Raw genomic sequence first — 20,589 nt, 5'->3', positions numbered from 1 at the left:
AGACTATGATAAAGACCTTGACATAGCTGGACATGTATCTGAGCAAAGCTGTGCATCTATATCAGATGCAGCTGATGCACATAGAGACCATCAAGGGATACTGGACCAACAAGATAAAAACCAAAATTACGACAATCCACAAATACAATCCACAGGGAAAAGGAGAAAGATGGGTTCCACTCGAAGGCTTCAACCTAAAAAAGCAATCAGCGACCAAGGTGCAACAATGGAGTTTGACACAACAGATGTTAATATGAGAAATCAGAAATCCTTTGATGGGGAGTTGAACGTGATATCCGAGACTAAATATAATACCAGTAACAATACTGGCAATATGGACTTGACATTAATAGGAAGTGACAGCCAGTCACATGATAATAATACGTCTCACAATGAACCAATGGACACCTCTGTAGAGATGGAGCCACTTGACAGCACAAATGATGATGTTGAGAAGTCAATGATAAGTGGAGTAAGAGATATTGAAGAAATTAAAGATGCCAACACTGATAATATAAATATGGACTCAATTTTCAGAAACCTGGGTGAACAAGATGAATATGTGACAGAGACCACATTCAGAGTAAAGGAGGAGGTGGAAGGCATATTAGAGGTTATCGAGGAGACCAATGTATTGCAATCAGAAAATACACCTTTGATGACTTTGTGTAGCCCTAATACTGAGTTCAATGAATCATTTGCCAGGCAATACCACCAGGCTGTAGATGCTTCTGACCAGTTTAATATACATGTACAGGACGATACAGAGTCAATGAAAGTCCTTACTGGTGAAGAGGACGGTGCCTCCTATAGTGAGGATGTTGGAAATAATGCATTGCCTGATCAAGATTCAACTGTAATGGCATCCACTTCCAAAAATGTCAGAGTACAACCAGAAGAAGACAACTTGGGACATAGGAGGGATGAGAAGCAGATTGATGTGGACATAGCAGAGGTAGCAAAGAATGTGGGAGATGACATCATGGTGGAAACCACACCACCCACAGAAAATCAATCACAGTTTGATGTGGAATGCAAATATGACAACTCTGAGGAGCAGAGACCAAAACGTTGTGAAGCAGTGATGGACAGCAGCCACTTATCTGATACTAACTCTCATGAAGAAGACTATGATAAAGACCTTGACATAGCTGGACATGTATCTGAGCAAAGCTGTGCATCTATATCAGATGCAGCTGATGCACATAGAGACCATCAAGGGATACTGGACCAACAAGATAAAAACCAAAATTATGACAATCCACAAATACAATCCACAGGGAAAAGGAGAAAGATGGGTTCCACTCGAAGGCTTCAACCTAAAAAAGCAATCAGCGACCAAGGTGCAACAATGGAGTTTGACACAACAGATGTTAATATGAGAAATCAGAAATCCTTTGATGGGGAGTTGAACGTGATATCCGAGACTAAATATAATACCAGTAACAATACTGGCAATATGGACTTGACGTTAATAGGAAGTGACAGCCACTCACATGATAATAATACGTCTCACAATGAACCAATGGACACCTCTGTAGAGATGGAGCCACTTGACAGCACAAATGATAATGTTGAGAAGTCAATGATAAGTGGAGTAAGAGATATTGAAGAAACCAGAGATGGCGAAACTGATAATATAAATATGGACTCAACTTTCAGAAACCTACTTGGTGAAGATGAGGATGTGACAGAGACCATATTCACAGTAAAGAAGGAGGTGGAAGGCATATTAGAGGTTATCGAGGAGACCAATGCATTGCAATCAGAAAATAAACATTTGATAACTTTGTCTAGACCTAATGAGATTAAAGAATCATTTGCCAGCCAAAACCACCAGGCTGTAGATGCCTCTGACCAGTTTGATATACATGTACAGGACAATACAGAGTCAATGAAAGTCCTCACTGGTGCAGTGGACGGTGCCTCCTATAGTGAGGATGTTGGAAATAATGCATTGCCTGATCAAGATTCAACTGTAATGGCATCCACTTCCAAAAATGTCAGAGAACAACCAGAAGAAGAAAACTTGGAACATGTGAGGGATGCGAAGCAGAAGATTGATGTGGACGTAACACCACCCACAGAAAATCAATTACAGTTTGATGAAGAAGGCAAATATGACAACTCTGAGGAGCAGAGACAAAAACCTTGTGAAGCAGTGATGGACAGCAGCCACTTATCTGATACTAACTCTCATGAAGAAGACTATGATAAAGACCTTGACATAGCTGGACATGTATCTGAGCAAAGCTGTGCATCTATATCAGATGCAGCTGATGCACATAGAGACCATCAAGGGATACTGGACCAACAAGATAAAAACCAAAATTATGACAATCCACAAATACAATCCACAGGGAAAAGGAGAAAGATGGGTTCCACTCGAAGGCTTCAACCTAAAAAAGCAATCAGCGACCAAGGTGCAACAATGGAGTTTGACACAACAGATGTTAATATGAGAAATCAGAAATCCTTTGATGGGGAGTTGAACGTGATATCCGAGACTAAATATAATACCAGTAACAATACTGGCAATATGGACTTGACGTTAATAGGAAGTGACAGCCAGTCACATGATAATAATACGTCTCACAATGAACCAATGGACACCTCTGTAGAGATGGAGCCACTTGACAGCACAAATGATGATGTTGAGAAGTCAATGATAAGTGGAGTAAGAGATATTGAAGAAATTAAAGATGCCAACACTGATAATATAAATATGGACTCAATTTTCAGAAACCTGGGTGAACAAGATGAATATGTGACAGAGACCACATTCAGAGTAAAGGAGGAGGTGGAAGGCATATTAGAGGTTATCGAGGAGACCAATGTATTGCAATCAGAAAATACACCTTTGATGACTTTGTGTAGCTCTAATACTGAGATCAATGAATCATTTGCCAGGCAATACCACCAGGCTGTAGATGCTTCTGACCAGTTTAATATACATGTACAGGACGATACAGAGTCAATGAAAGTCCTTACTGGTGAAGAGGACGGTGCCTCCTATAGTGAGGATGTTGGAAATAATGCATTGCCTGATCAAGATTCAACTGTAATGGCATCCACTTCCAAAAATGTCAGAGTACAACCAGAAGAAGACAACTTGGGACATAGGAGGGATGAGAAGCAGATTGATGTGGACATAGCAGAGGTAGCAAAGAATGTGGGAGATGACATCATGGTGGAAACCACACCACCCACAGAAAATCAATCACAGTTTGATGTGGAATGCAAATATGACAACTCTGAGGAGCAGAGACCAAAACGTTGTGAAGCAGTGATGGACAGCAGCCACTTATCTGACACTAACTCTCATGAAGAAGACTATGATAAAGACCTTGACATAGCTGGACATGTATCTGAGCAAAGCTGTGCATCTATATCAGATGCAGCTGATGCACATAGAGACCATCAAGGGATACTGGACCAACAAGATAAAAACCAAAATTATGACAATCCACAAATACAATCCACAGGGAAAAGGAGAAAGATGGGTTCCACTCGAAGGCTTCAACCTAAAAAAGCAATCAGCGACCAAGGTGCAACAATGGAGTTTGACACAACAGATGTTAATATGAGAAATCAGAAATCCTTTGATGGGGAGTTGAACGTGATATCCGAGACTAAATATAATACCAGTAACAATACTGGCAATATGGACTTGACGTTAATAGGAAGTGACAGCCACTCACATGATAATAATACGTCTCACAATGAACCAATGGACACCTCTGTAGAGATGGAGCCACTTGACAGCACAAATGATAATGTTGAGAAGTCAATGATAAGTGGAGTAAGAGATATTGAAGAAACCAGAGATGGCGAAACTGATAATATAAATATGGACTCAACTTTCAGAAACCTACTTGGTGAAGATGAAGATGTGACAGAGACCATATTCACAGTAAAGAAGGAGGTGGAAGGCATATTAGAGGTTATCGAGGAGACCAATGCATTGCAATCAGAAAAGACACCTTTGATAACTTTGTCTAGACCTAATGAGATTAAAGAATCATTTGCCAGCCAAAACCACCAGGCTGTAGATGCCTCTGACCAGTTTGATATACATGTACAGGACAATACAGAGTCAATGAAAGTCCTCACTGGTGCAGTGGACGGTGCCTCCTATAGTGAGGATGTTGGAAATAATGCATTGCCTGATCAAGATTCAACTGTAATGGCATCCACTTCCAAAAATGTCAGAGAACAACCAGAAGAAGAAAACTTGGAACATGTGAGGGATGCGAAGCAGAAGATTGATGTGGACGTAACACCACCCACAGAAAATCAATTACAGTTTGATGAAGAAGGCAAATATGACAACTCTGAGGAGCAGAGACAAAAACCTTGTGAAGCAAAGATGGACAGCAGCCACTTATCTGATACACACTCTCATGAAGAAGACTATGATAAAGATTCCCCTGACACAGCTGAACAACATGTATCTGAGCATAGTTTGTCATCCAAGTCAGATGCATCTTATGCACATAGAGGCCATCAAGGGATACTGGTCAAACAAGATAAAAACCAAACTGATGAAAATCCACAAATAAAAACCACTGGAAAAAGGAGAAAGATGGGTTCAACTCGAAGACTTCAACCTAAAAAAGCAATCAGCGAACAAGATGAATATGTGACAGAGGGCACATTCAGAGTAAAGGAGGAGGTGGAAGGCATATTAGAGGTTATCGTGGAGACCAATGCATTGCAATCAGAAAAGATGACTTTGTGTAGACCTAATGAGATAAAAGAATCATTTGCCAGCCAATACCACCAGGCTGTTGCTTCTGACCCGTTTGATATACATGTACAGGACAACACAGAGTCAATAAAAGTCCTTACTGGTGCAGTGGACGGTGCCTCCTATAGTGAGGATGTTGGAAATAATGCATTGCCTGATCAAGATTCAACTGTAATGGCATCCACTTCCAAAAATCTCAGAGAACAACCAGAAGAAGAAAACTTGGGACATAGGAGGGATGAGAAGCAGATTGATGTGGACATTGCAGAGGTAGCAAAGAAGGTGAGAGATGCCATCATGGTGGGAACCACACCACCCACAGAAAATCAATTACAGTTTGATGTGGAATGCAAATATGACAAATCTGAGGAGAAGAGACAGAAACCTTGTGAAGCAGTGATGGACAGCAGCCACTTATCTGATACTAACTCCCATGAATTGGACTATGTATCTGAGTGTAGTTTTCCATCCAAGTCAGGTGCAGCTGATACACACAGCGACCATCAGGGGATACTGGACCAACAAGAGGAAACCCAAAATGATGCAAATCAACAAATAATATCCACAGGGAAAAGGAGAAAGATGGGTTCCAGTCGAAGGCTTCAACCTAAAAAAGCAATCAGCGACCAAGGTGCAACAATGGAGTTTGACACAATTGTTAATATGAGAAATCAGAAATCCTTTGAAGGGGAGTTGAATGTGATCATTGAACCGATATATAATATCAGTAACACTACTGGCAATAATATGGACGTGACTTTAATAGGAAGTGACAGCCAGTCACATGATATTAATACGTCTTACAATAAACTAGTGGACACCTCTGTAGAGGTGGAGCCACTTGACAACACAAATGAATATTTTGAGAAGTCGTCAATAAACAGAGTAAGAAATAGTGAAGAAATGAAAGATGACACTCTCAGAAACCTACTGGGAGAACAAGATGAAGATGTCACAGAGACTACTGTCAGAGTGAAGAGGGAAGTGGGGGAGAGATTAGCGGTGATTGATGAGGCCGATGTATCACAATCAGAAAATACATATTTGATGAATTTGTGTAGACCTAATGATGAGATCAAAGAATCAGATACAGAGGACTTGAGTGACACACGTAGGAGGAGGAAGATGGGCTCTTCTCGCAGAAACACAAGATTTGCACACAAAAAAGAAAAACCATTAGAAGATTTAATAGCAGTAGAGCAAAAGGTTACAAGAGCTGAGCTATCTGTCCAGAAGGAGGTCAACAGAGGATCTCAGGGTAGAGATGAGAATGCACTTGCTGACCCTGAAAAACAAAAACAATTGCAGATTGATGTGGAATGTAAATATGAGGAGTCTGAGGAGCAGAAAGACAAATATTGTGAAGCAGTGGACAGCAGCAACTTATCTGATACTCATTTCATATCCATTCAACCGGAACCAGCACATTTGGGAAGTGAAGAAAATGCATCAACATTTGAAAGAAACAGAAGAAAAATGGGCTCTAACCGCAAGTCACGAGGACAACAGGGACGAGCCAAAATGACAAATCTTGCAGGAGATGTGAAAAATTTGCAAAGGGCAGACGAGGTAAGAAGCAAAGATTGACATATTTTTGTTGTATGTGTTATTTCCTTCAAAATAAATGTTTCATAGTTTTAGAAATATAGTGCTTTCAAATTTGAGACATTTATAATGGGGCTCAATGGCAGCTCTATAGGCACGTCAAAAATCACTCACCTAGAAACTCCATTCACACTTATTATTACTCAGCTTACTGTGGAGACACATGCTGGAACTTTTTACTTTAAAATGTTTTGTAGTTTCTGAGTTATTTAACTTAAACGCCAAATTCATTCTCTATGGAAATAGCACAAACTTTGGCATGCTACTAGTCCTACATACTTACACCTAGCAACCCCATTCTAGCCTATTTAGATTCATCTTACGGTGGACATGTTTGCCTGAAAAGGAATTTTTGAAATGTTTCATAATTTTGGAAATATAGTGCTTTCAAATTTGAGAAATGTACAATGGGGCTCAATGGCACACATACAATAGTTTACCAATGGCAGACGTACAATAGTGTACCAGTAATGGCTGCACAAACACATATTTATGTACAATGTACATTTATATACACTTGCTTGTCCACTGTGTGTGTGCGTGTTTGCGTACGTGCGTGCATGCATGCGTGTGTTCACACCACAAATGGGAACTTGCAGACCCAACTACCAATTTCCCACACATGAAAGAGGAACTTAATAATAAGATATCAGTCTTTGATCTATTCTTCTTCTTCTTCTTCTTCCACTTTGTTAGATGCTTGGGGTCTGTTGCCATAATAAACTGCAAATATTCTCGAGTTATATACAATACTTGCTCTGTTGATTAAAATTTGATATTCCAAAATATTATTCTCATTGACTGACATTGCAAAGTATGTGGTCTCAAAGTCACTATTTTAGTATACAAATTAATGCTATTATGCTAACCAGAAGTATACCGTTTTATGTAAAATAAATGGGGTTTAATTGTGATGTTATAAATTGTCAGAATCCACTTTGTTTGCATTGGTTTCTGACTGTGCTGCAAGGGTGTCTTTGAGACCTGTTTCACTGTGCAATTATACTATTATATAAGTCAGTGGGGAGAATATTTTGGATGATCAATGTCTGATCAATGGAGCAACTATATTGATATCTAAACAATATTTGGAGCCAAACCTCTACCAAAGTGTAATTCTGTCAGCCCATTTGGGATTTTTTATTGAAAAGCATGCATAGCAGTCATAAATATTCTACTAGTCTTGAACGTTTAATACCGTTTTCTAAAGGAAGAACCTTTTCCCTTTTCAGGTTCTCAGTTCATGTGAAAATGTGGAGAGATCCTCATCCGACACTAACAGAGGACACTCTAGGTATGGAGCATTCCTTTGGTATGTCAGGATTATATATGCAAATTGTTGTCCTCCCCCAGTCCAACATTTAAAAATCTGAGATGCACTTTTAAAGGTTTTGTTTTGCTTAAACAATTGCATGGTATGGGACAGACCAAGTCACAGTGGGAAATACAGAAGGTGTGTAAGCCATAAGGGCTGCATTAAAATGCTTGAGCGTCAAAGTCAGGGTCAGTTTAGGTGACACTATCTGGCTCCTACTTGTGGTGATAATTTGCCACTCCACGTGGTTATTGAAAATGACATTATGTAGAATCATATTTTAAATTAGATGGCATAATGAATCTTAATTATGATATACTGAATATGACAAGCCATATGTTAAAACTGTCACTTGACTTTAGATGCAAGTTCATTCAACTAGATATTTAAAGACATATTATTATTAGCAAAATATAATGTACAAAAAGTGCAAGTGCAAAACAAAACTTAAAAAAAAAAAAGCTTGAGAGGAGTGATTCATTGCAAGATGTCACTTTTGTACCATTCTTTGTATATGAGTGATTTATTTTCTCTGCATGAGGATGCTTACGCACACCAAAGTCCTTGTAGTTGTGCCGGTCAACGGGAGAGTAAACTGAATAGGATCTTGCAGGAACAAGAAGCACACGCCAAAGTGGAAGATATTTTATTTAGGACAGGGAAACCAACGTTTCGGCCGTTAAGCCTTTTCCGGGAATACAGAGCACACTTAAATATCAATCAGATGGAAGTAAAAGAACACAGGTTCTAAATACGACCTGTCCCTGTGTTGTGAGCAGTCGGGATCAATGACAGGAGGTGGTGTCTCACTGACAGCAAGGAGGAGTTATACCTCAAGAATAACTATAATGCAAATCAGAGGCTCTGGACTGTTAATTCCTTGTCAGAAAGACGACTAAAATTAAATCTGAAAGTGTACAGATACATTTATGAAATGGAACCATACAAAAGAGAACTTTAAAAGAAAACAACACAATACAATACAATATAAAATATACATTAAATACATTCGATACAATCAAAGATAGAAATTAAGTACATGTCCTGAAAATAGACCTGAATCCTAGTTTTGGAAAATTAGTGTGAAGTAGGTATGCCACCTGCAGGTCAGAAGGGGGAAAAGGGGGTAACAAGGTTAAAAATATATATGTTTACTAAAATAGTAAAAACAAATATGTATAAATAATTTTCAATTTTCATAGTATAGTTTTCCATATCATGTCTTTCACAGTCAAGAGGCATCTGATCAAGCGACTGATCTTCAACACCAACGCCCAGAGGAATTGCAGGTTCATGACAAAGAAAAGGGACATTACATAGGTAAACATAGACATTAAATACTGAGTGACTACAATGACAATGTAACCTGTGAAAAATAAATGCTGAGAGGAAGAAAACACATGTTTGATGGAAATAGCTGATCTATAAGCTCACAACTCCTCACATTATGAGCTTGTAGATCGACTATTTTCGGTTACCAAGTAAGCTATACAGGCATTGTGCTCACAGTATGTGCTTCCCATTTTGCAGGTAATTCAAAAGAATGTGACCTCGAACCAAGATTTGATGTGGCGATAGTTGGAAATAGCTATGTGGGTAAAACCTCCTTCATAAAAAGGATACAAAATGGGAGATTTTCTCCAGATTTTTGTGCCACTATTGGTAAGTCTCAACTCCTCTGATAATTTCACAGACATGCCATTAAGAAATAATCAGCTCTTTTTATGCAATTATGTTGTCCCTTTGTCTTTTTTGTTTTTGTAGGCATTGATTCATGCAAGCAGTCTGTGACAGTGCATGGGAAAACAGTGGCGCTAGAGCTCTGGGATACTGCAGGTCAAGAAAGGTAGGCCTAAAAAGTTGTATTTTAAGTTAATTGTATACATTATTCCTATGAAGGTTTCAATCTATTATTTTTATATATATATTATCTATTAATATATATTATCTATTAACGAGAAAACTTGCAACTGCTTAATTTGCAATGAACATATGCTGACACAGGACAATCCAGTTTGATTAATATTTGATTTATACTCGCATTAATAATTAGCCTAGCCTACTTTGTGGACTTAGTTGGACTATTGTTGTTTTTATTATGAACATGGTCCGGTAATGTTTATTTACTTGCCATTGACCCCCATTCTGAATTTCTCAAATTTAAAAGCACTATATTTCTAAAACTTTGAAACTTTTCAGAGATTCCTTTTCAGGCAAACATGTCCACCGTAAGATGAACCTAAGTAGGCCTAGGCTAGAATGGGGTTGGTAGGTTTAAGTATGTAGGACTAGTAGCATGCCATTTTTTTCAAATCCTCCAAAATGATGAAAAACGGCGTGCTATAGTATGCCGTACGATATGGGCTATAGCCCATGGTCCAAAATTATGAGAAACGAGGCTAACTTTTTTTCCCAAAATTTCAAAAAACGATGGGCTATAACCCATCGTTTTTTTATTTTTTCATTTTTTTCAAATCCTCCAAAATGATGAAAAACGGCGTGCTATAGTATGCCGTACGATATGGGCTATAGCCCATGGTCCAAAATGATGAGAAACAAGGCTAACTTATTTTTCCAAAATTTCAAAAAACATGGGCTATAACCCATCGTTTTTTCATGTTTTCATTTTTTTCAAATCCTCCAAAATGATGAAAAACGGCGTGCTATAGTATGCCGTATGATATGGGCTATAGCCCATGGTCCAAAATGATGAGAAACAAGGCTAACTTTTTTTTCCAAAATTTCAAAAAACATGGGCTATAACCCATCGTTTTTTTATTTTTTCATTTTTTTCAAATCCTCCAAAATGATGAAAAACGGCGTGCTATAGTATGCCGTATGATATGGGCTATAGCCCATGGTCCAAAATGATGAGAAACGAGGCTAACTTTTTTTTTCAAAATTTCAAAAAACATGGGCTATAACCCATCGTTTTTTTATTTTTTTATTTTTTTCAAATCCTCCAAAATGATGAAAAACGGCGTGCTATAGTATGCCGTACGATATGGGCTATAGCCCATGGTCCAAAATGATGAGAAACAAGGCTAACTTTTTTTTTCAAAATTTCAAAAAACATGGGCTATAACCCATCGTTTTTTCATGTTTTCATTTTTTTCAAATCCTCCAAAATGATGAAAAACGGCGTGCTATAGTATGCCGTACGATATGGGCTATAGCCCATGGTCCAAAATGATGAGAAACAAGGCTAACTTTTTTTTCCAAAATTTCAAAAAACATGGGCTATAACCCATCGTTTTTTCATGTTTTAATTTTTTTCAAATCCTCCAAAATGATGAAAAACGGCGTGCTATAGTATGCCGTATGATATGGGCTATAGCCCATGGTCCAAAATGATGAGAAACGAGGCTAACTTTTTTTTTCAAAATTTCAAAAAACATGGGCTATTACCCATCGTTTTTTTATTTTTTCATTTTTTTCAAATCCTCCAAAATGATGAAAAACGGCGTGCTATAGTATGCCGTATGATATGGGCTATAGCCCATGGTCCAAAATGATGAGAAACAAGGCTAACTTTTTTTTTTCAAAATTTCAAAAAGCATGGGCTATAACCCATCGTTTTTTTATTTTTTCATTTTTTTCAAATCCTCCAAAATGATGAAAAACGGCGTGCTATAGTATGCCGTACGATATGGGCTATAGCCCATGGTCCAAAATGATGAGAAACAAGGCTAACTTTTTTTTCCAAAATTTCAAAAAACATGGGCTATAACCCATCGTTTTTTTATTTTTTCATTTTTTTCAAATCCTCCAAAATGATGAAAAACGGCGTGCTATAGTATGCCGTATGATATGGGCTATAGCCCATGGTCCAAAATGATGAGAAACGAGGCTAACTTTTTTTTTCAAAATTTCAAAAAACATGGGCTATAACCCATCGTTTTTTTATTTTTTTATTTTTTTCAAATCCTCCAAAATGATGAAAAACGGCGTGCTATAGTATGCCGTACGATATGGGCTATAGCCCATGGTCCAAAATGATGAGAAACAAGGCTAACTTTTTTTTTCAAAATTTCAAAAAACATGGGCTATAACCCATCGTTTTTTCATGTTTTCATTTTTTTCAAATCCTCCAAAATGATGAAAAACGGCGTGCTATAGTATGCCGTACGATATGGGCTATAGCCCATGGTCCAAAATGATGAGAAACAAGGCTAACTTTTTTTTCCAAAATTTCAAAAAACATGGGCTATAACCCATCGTTTTTTCATGTTTTAATTTTTTTCAAATCCTCCAAAATGATGAAAAACGGCGTGCTATAGTATGCCGTATGATATGGGCTATAGCCCATGGTCCAAAATGATGAGAAACGAGGCTAACTTTTTTTTTCAAAATTTCAAAAAACATGGGCTATAACCCATCGTTTTTTTATTTTTTCATTTTTTTCAAATCCTCCAAAATGATGAAAAACGGCGTGCTATAGTATGCCGTATGATATGGGCTATAGCCCATGGTCCAAAATGATGAGAAACAAGGCTAACTTTTTTTTTTCAAAATTTCAAAAAGCATGGGCTATAACCCATCGTTTTTTAATTTTTTAATTTTTTTCAAATCCTCCAAAATGATGAAAAACGGCGTGCTATAGTATGCCGTATGATATGGGCTATAGCCCATGGTCCAAAATGATGAGAAACGAGGCTAACTTTTTTTTCCAAAATTTCAAAAAACATGGGCTATAACCCATCGTTTTTTTATTTTTTCATTTTTTTCAAATCCTCCAAAATGATGAAAAACGGCGTGCTATAGTATGCCGTACGATATGGGCTATAGCCCATGGTCCAAAATGATGAGAAACGAGGCTAACTTTTTTTTTCAAAATTTCAAAAAACATGGGCTATAACCCATCGTTTTTTTATTTTTTAGTTTTTTTCATATCCTCCAAAATGATGAAAAACGGCGTGCTATAGTATGCCGTACGATATGGGCTATAGCCCATGGTCCAAAATGATGAGAAACAAGGCTAACTTTTTTTTTCAAAATTTCAAAAAACATGGGCTATAACCCATCGTTTTTTCATGTTTTCATTTTTTTCAAATCCTCCAAAATGATGAAAAACGGCGTGCTATAGTATGCCGTACGATATGGGCTATAGCCCATGGTCCAAAATTATGAGAAACAAGGCTAACTTTTTTTTCAAAATTTCAAAAAACATGGGCTATAACCCATCGTTTTTTCATGTTTTCATTTTTTTCAAATCCTCCAAAATGATGTAAAACGGCGTGCTATAGTATGCCGTATGATATGGGCTATAGCCCATGGTCCAAAATGATGAGAAACGAGGCTAACTTTTTTTTCCAAAATTTCAAAAAACATGGGCTATAACCCATCGTTTTTTTATTTTTTCATTTTTTTCAAATCCTCCAAAATGATGAAAAACGGCGTGCTATAGTATGCCGTACGATATGGGCTATAGCCCATGGTCCAAAATGATGAGAAACGAGGCTAACTTTTTTTTCCAAAATTTCAAAAAACATGGGCTATAACCCATCGTTTTTTTATTTTTTCATTTTTTTCAAATCCTCCAAAATGATGAAAAACGGCGTGCTATAGTATGCCGTACGATATGGGCTATAGCCCATGGTCCAAAATGATGAGAAACGAGGCTAACTTTTTTTCCCAAAATTTCAAAAAACATGGGCTATAACCCATCGTTTTTTTATTTTTTCATTTTTTTCAAATCCTCCAAAATGATGAAAAACGGCGTGCTATAGTATGCCGTACGATATGGGCTATAGCCCATGGTCCAAAATGATGAGAAACGAGGCTAACTTTTTTTTTCAAAATTTCAAAAAACATGGGCTATAACCCATCGTTTTTTTATTTTTTCATTTTTTTCAAATCCTCCAAAATGATGAAAAACGGAGTGCTATAGTATGCCGTACGATATGGGCTATAGCCCATGGTCCAAAATGATGAGAAACGAGGCTAACTTTTTTTTCCAAAATTTCAAAAAACATGGGCTATAACCCATCGTTTTTTTATTTTTTCATTTTTTTCAAATCCTCCAAAATGATGAAAAACGGCGTGCTATAGTATGCCGTACGATATGGGCTATAGCCCATGGTCCAAAATGATGAGAAACGAGGCTAACTTTTTTTTCCAAAATTTCAAAAAACATGGGCTATAACCCATCGTTTTTTTATTTTTTCATTTTTTTCAAATCCTCCAAAATGATGAAAAACGGCGTGCTATAGTATGCCGTACGATATGGGCTATAGCCCATGGTCCAAAATGATGAGAAACGAGGCTAACTTTTTTTTTCAAAATTTCAAAAAACATGGGCTATAACCCATCGTTTTTTTATTTTTTCATTTTTTTCAAATCCTCCAAAATGATGAAAAACGGCGTGCTATAGTATGCCGTACGATATGGGCTATAGCCCATGGTCCAAAATGATGAGAAACGAGGCTAACTTTTTTTTTTTTAATTTAAAAAAACATGGGCTATAACCCATCGTTTTTTTATTTTTTTATTTTTTTCAAATCCTCCAAAATGATGAAAAACGGCGTGCTATAGTATGCCGTACGATATGGGCTATAGCCCATGGTCCAAAATGATGAGAAACGAGGCTAACTTTTTTTTTCAAAATTTCAAAAAGCATGGGCTATAACCCATCGTTTTTTTATTTTTTCATTTTTTTCAAATCCTCCAAAATGATGAAAAACGGCGTGCTATAGTATGCCGTACGATATGGGCTATAGCCCATGGTCCAAAATGATGAGAAACGAGGCTAACTTTTTTTTCCAAAATTTCAAAAAACATGGGCTATAACCCATCGTTTTTTTATTTTTTCATTTTTTTCAAATCCTCCAAAATGATGAAAAACGGCGTGCTATAGTATGCCGTACGATATGGGCTATAGCCCATGGTCCAAAATGATGAGAAACGAGGCTAACTTTTTTTTCAAAATTTCAAAAAACATGGGCTATAACCCATCGTTTTTTTATTTTTTCATTTTTTTCAAATCCTCCAAAATGATGAAAAACGGAGTGCTATAGTATGCCGTACGATATGGGCTATAGCCCATGGTCCAAAATGATGAGAAACGAGGCTAACTTTTTTTTTTTTAATTTAAAAAAACATGGGCTATAACCCATCGTTTTTTTATTTTTTTATTTTTTTCAAATCCTCCAAAATGATGAAAAACGGCGTGCTATAGTATGCCGTACGATATGGGCTATAGCCCATGGTCCAAAATGATGAGAAACGAGGCTAACTTTTTTTTTCAAAATTTCAAAAAGCATGGGCTATAACCCATCGTTTTTTTATTTTTTCATTTTTTTCAAATCCTCCAAAATGATGAAAAACGGTGTGCTATAGTATGCCGTACGATATGGGCTATAGCCCATGGTCCAAAATGATGAGAAACAAGGCTAACTATTTTTTCCAAAATTTAAAAAAACATGGGCTATAACCCATCGTTTTTTTATTTTTTCATTTTTTTCAAATCCTCCAAAATGATGAAAAACGGCGTGCTATAGTATGCCGTACGATATGGGCTATAGCCCATGGTCCAAAATGATGAGAAACAAGGCAAACTTTTTTTTTCAAAATTTCAAAAAACATGGGCTATAACCCATCGTTTTTTTATTTTTTCATTTTTTTCAAATCCTCCAAAATGATGAAAAACGGCGTGCTATAGTATGCCGTACGAAATGGGCTATAGCCCATGGTCCAAAATGATGAGAAACAAGGCTAACTTTTTTTTCCAAAATTTCAAAAAACATGGGCTATAACCCATCGTTTTTTCATGTTTTAATTTTTTTCAAATCCTCCAAAATTATGAAAAACGGCGTGCTATAGTATGCCGTATGATATGGGCTATAGCCCATGGTCCAAAATGATGAGAAACGAGGCTAACTTTTTTTTCAAAATTTCAAAAAACATGGGCTATAACCCATCGTTTTTTTATTTTTTCATTTTTTTCAAATCCTCCAAAATGATGAAAAACGGCGTGCTATAGTATGCCGTACGATATGGGCTATAGCCCATGGTCCAAAATGATGAGAAACGAGGCTAACTTTTTTTTTCAAAATTTCAAAAAACATGGGCTATAACCCATCGTTTTTTCATGTTTTCATTTTTTTCAAATCCTCCAAAATGATGAAAAACGGTGTGCTATAGTATGCCGTATGATATGGGCTATAGCCCATGGTCCAAAATGATGAGAAACGAGGCTAACTTTTTTTTCCAAAATTTCAAAAAACATGGGCTATAACCCATCGTTTTTTTATTTTTTCATTTTTTTCAAATCCTCCAAAATGATGAAAAACGGCGTGCTATAGTATGCCGTACGATATGGGCTATAGCCCATGGTCCAAAATGATGAGAAACGAGGCTAACTTTTTTTTTCAAAATTTCAAAAAACATGGGCTATAACCCATCGTTTTTTTATTTTTTCATATCCTCCAAAATGATCAAAAACGGCGTGCTATAGTATGCCGTACGATATGGGCTATAGCCCATGGTCCAAAATGATGAGAAACAAGGCTAACTTTTTTTTTCAAAATTTAAAAAACATGGGCTATAACCCATCGTTTTTTTATTTTTTCATTTTTTTCAAATCCTCCAAAATGATGAAAAACGGCGTGCTATAGTATGCCGTATGATATGGGCTATAGCCCATGGTCCAAAATGATGAGAAACAAGGCTAACTTTTTTTTCCAAAATTTCAAAAAACATGGGCTATAACCCATCGTTTTTTTATTTTTTCATTTTTTTCAAATCCTCCAAAATGATGAAAAACGGCGTGCTATAGTATGCCGTATGATATGGGCTATAGCCCATGGTCCAAAATGATGAGAAACGAGGCTAACTTTTTTTTTCAAAATTTCAAAAAACATGGGCTATAACCCATCGTTTTTTTTATTTTTTTATTTTTTTCAAATCCTCCAAAATGATGAAAAACGGCGTGCTATAGTATGCCGTACGATATGGGCTATAGCCCATGGTCCAAAATGATGAGAAACAAGGCTAACTTTTTTTTTCAAAATTTCAAAAAACATGGGCTATAACCCATCGTTTTTTCATGTTTTCATTTTTTTCAAATCCTCCAAAATGATGAAAAACGGCGTGCTATAGTATGCCGTACGATATGGGCTATAGCCCATGGTCCAAAATGATGAGAAACAAGGCTAACTTTTTTTTCCAAAATTTCAAAAAACATGGGCTATAACCCATCGTTTTTTCATGTTTTAATTTTTTTCAAATCCTCCAAAATGATGAAAAACGGCGTGCTATAGTATGCCGTATGATATGGGCTATAGCCCATGGTCCAAAATGATGAGAAACGAGGCTAACTTTTTTTTTCAAAATTTCAAAAAACATGGGCTATAACCCATCGTTTTTTTATTTTTTCATTTTTTTCAAATCCTCCAAAATGATGAAAAACGGCGTGCTATAGTATGCCGTATGATATGGGCTATAGCCCATGGTCCAAAATGATGAGAAACAAGGCTAACTTTTTTTTTCAAAATTTCAAAAAGCATGGGCTATAACCCATCGTTTTTTTATTTTTTCATTTTTTTCAAATCCTCCAAAATGATGAAAAACGGCGTGCTATAGTATGCCGTACGATATGGGCTATAGCCCATGGTCCAAAATGATGAGAAACAAGGCTAACTTTTTTTTTCAAAATTTCAAAAAACATGGGCTATAACCCATCGTTTTTTTATTTTTTCATTTTTTTCAAATCCTCCAAAATGATGAAAAACGGCGTGCTATAGTATGCCATACGAAATGGGCTATAGCCCATGGTCCAAAATGATGAGAAACAAGGCTAACTTTTTTTTCCAAAATTTCAAAAAACATGGGCTATAACCCATCGTTTTTTCATGTTTTAATTTTTTTCAAATCCTCCAAAATTATGAAAAACGGCGTGCTATAGTATGCCGTATGATATGGGCTATAGCCCATGGTCCAAAATGATGAGAAACGAGGCTAACTTTTTTTTTCAAAATTTCAAAAAACATGGGCTATAACCCATCGTTTTTTTATTTTTTCATTTTTTTCAAATCCTCCAAAATGATGAAAAACGGCGTGCTATAGTATGCCGTACGATATGGGCTATAGCCCATGGTCCAAAATGATGAGAAACGAGGCTAACTTTTTTTTTCAAAATTTCAAAAAACATGGGCTATAACCCATCGTTTTTTCATGTTTTCATTTTTTTCAAATCCTCCAAAATGATGAAAAACGGTGTGCTATAGTATGCCGTATGATATGGGCTATAGCCCATGGTCCAAAATGATGAGAAACGAGGCTAACTTTTTTTTCCAAAATTTCAAAAAACATGGGCTATAACCCATCGTTTTTTTATTTTTTCATTTTTTTCAAATCCTCCAAAATGATGAAAAACGGCGTGCTATAGTATGCCGTACGATATGGGCTATAGCCCATGGTCCAAAATGATGAGAAACGAGGCTAACTTTTTTTTTCAAAATTTCAAAAAACATGGGCTATAACCCATCGTTTTTTTATTTTTTCATATCCTCCAAAATGATCAAAAACGGCGTGCTATAGTATGCCGTACGATATGGGCTATAGCCCATGGTCCAAAATGATGAGAAACAAGGCTAACTTTTTTTTTCAAAATTTAAAAAACATGGGCTATAACCCATCGTTTTTTTATTTTTTCATTTTTTTCAAATCCTCCAAAATGATGAAAAACGGCGTGCTATAGTATGCCGTATGATATGGGCTATAGCCCATGGTCCAAAATGATGAGAAACGAGGCTAACTTTTTTTTTCAAAATTTCAAAAAACATGGGCTATAACCCATCGTTTTTTTATTTTTTCATATCCTCCAAAATGATCAAAAACGGCGTGCTATAGTATGCCGTACGATATGGGCTATAGCCCATGGTCCAAAATGATGAGAAACAAGGCTAACTTTTTTTTTCAAAATTTAAAAAACATGGGCTATAACCCATCGTTTTTTTATTTTTTCATTTTTTTCAAATCCTCCAAAATGATGAAAAACGGCGTGCTATAGTATGCCGTATGATATGGGCTATAGCCCATGGTCCAAAATGATGAGAAACGAGGCTAACTTTTTTTTTCAAAATTTCAAAAAACATGGGCTATAACCCATCAGTTTTTTATTTTTTTATTTTTTTCAAATCCTCCAAAATGATGAAAAACGGCGTGCTATAGTATGCCGTACGATATGGGCTATAGCCCATGGTCCAAAATGATGAGAAACAAGGCTAACTTTTTTTTTCAAAATTTCAAAAAACATGGGCTATAACCCATCGTTTTTTCATGTTTTCATTTTTTTCAAATCCTCCAAAATGATGAAAAACGGCGTGCTATAGTATGCCGTACGATATGGGCTATAGCCCATGGTCCAAAATGATGAGAAACAAGGCTAACTTTTTTTTCCAAAATTTCAAAAAACATGGGCTATAACCCATCGTTTTTTCATGTTTTAATTTTTTTCAAATCCTCCAAAATGATGAAAAACGGCGTGCTATAGTATGCCGTATGATATGGGCTATAGCCCATGGTCCAAAATGATGAGAAACGAGGCTAACTTTTTTTTTCAAAATTTCAAAAAACATGGGCTATAACCCATCGTTTTTTTATTTTTTCATTTTTTTCAAATCCTCCAAAATGATGAAAAACGGCGTGCTATAGTATGCCGTATGATATGGGCTATAGCCCATGGTCCAAAATGATGAGAAACAAGGCTAACTTTTTTTTTCAAAATTTCAAAAAGCATGGGCTATAACCCATCGTTTTTTTATTTTTTCATTTTTTTCAAATCCTCCAAAATGATGAAAAACGGCGTGCTATAGTATGCCGTATGATATGGGCTATAGCCCATGGTCCAAAATGATGAGAAACGAGGCTAACTTTTTTTTTCAAAATTTCAAAAAACATGGGCTATAACCCATCGTTTTTTTATTTTTTTATTTTTTTCAAATCCTCCAAAATGATGAAAAACGGCGTGCTATAGTATGCCGTACGATATGGGCTATAGCCCATGGTCCAAAATGATGAGAAACAAGGCTAACTTTTTTTTTCAAAATTTCAAAAAACATGGGCTATAACCCATCGTTTTTTCATGTTTTCATTTTTTTCAAATCCTCCAAAATGATGAAAAACGGCGTGCTATAGTATGCCGTACGATATGGGCTATAGCCCATGGTCCAAAATGATGAGAAACAAGGCTAACTTTTTTTTCCAAAATTTCAAAAAACATGGGCTATAACCCATCGTTTTTTCATGTTTTAATTTTTTTCAAATCCTCCAAAATGATGAAAAACGGCGTGCTATAGTATGCCGTATGATATGGGCTATAGCCCATGGTCCAAAATGATGAGAAACAAGGCTAACTTTTTTTTTCAAAATTTCAAAAAGCATGGTCTATAACCCATCGTTTTTTTATTTTTTCATTTTTTTCAAATCCTCCAAAATGATGAAAAACGGCGTGCTATAGTATGCCGTACGATATGGGCTATAGCCCATGGTCCAAAATGATGAGAAACAAGGCTAACTTTTTTTTCCAAAATTTCAAAAAACATGGGCTATAACCCATCGTTTTTTTATTTTTTCATTTTTTTCAAATCCTCCAAAATGATGAAAAACGGCGTGCTATAGTATGCCGTACGATATGGGCTATAGCCCATGGTCCAAAATGATGAGAAACAAGGCAAACTTTTTTTTTCAAAATTTCAAAAAACATGGGCTATAACCCATCGTTTTTTTATTTTTTCATTTTTTTCAAATCCTCCAAAATGATGAAAAACGGCGTGCTATAGTATGCCGTACGAAATGGGCTATAGCCCATGGTCCAAAATGATGAGAAACAAGGCTAACTTTTTTTCCAAAATTTCAAAAAACATGGGCTATAACCCATCGTTTTTTCATGTTTTAATTTTTTTCAAATCCTCCAAAA

At 36.3% G+C, this 20,589-nt stretch overlaps 1 protein-coding gene across 3 annotated transcripts in view; it reads left to right on the top strand.

Annotated features, from left to right (window-relative positions):
* The first annotated feature begins 760 nt into the window (after positions 1–760).
* Positions 761–20,589, top strand: part of rab44 (RAB44, member RAS oncogene family) — a 44,965-nt gene continuing 25,136 nt past the window's right edge. For 2 of the 3 annotated variants that reach the window (XM_080776705.1, XM_080776703.1), the window contains exons 1-5: positions 761–6,319; positions 7,588–7,667; positions 8,902–8,990; positions 9,201–9,332; positions 9,435–9,516. In XM_080776705.1, the coding sequence (XP_080632831.1) occupies positions 773–6,319; positions 7,588–7,667; positions 8,902–8,990; positions 9,201–9,332; positions 9,435–9,516 (5,930 nt within the window). In that variant the 5' untranslated portion in view covers positions 761–772. The remainder of the gene's footprint in view (positions 6,320–7,587; positions 7,668–8,901; positions 8,991–9,200; positions 9,333–9,434; positions 9,517–20,589) is intronic. The other variant, XM_080776704.1, reaches the window with a different exon arrangement.

The sequence above is a fragment of the Protomyctophum bolini genome (genome assembly GCF_963924005.1).
Source record: "Protomyctophum bolini genome assembly, chromosome: 2".
Lineage (NCBI taxonomy): Eukaryota > Metazoa > Chordata > Actinopteri > Myctophiformes > Myctophidae > Protomyctophum > Protomyctophum bolini.
This window is presented reverse-complemented; position numbering and strand designations above follow the sequence as displayed.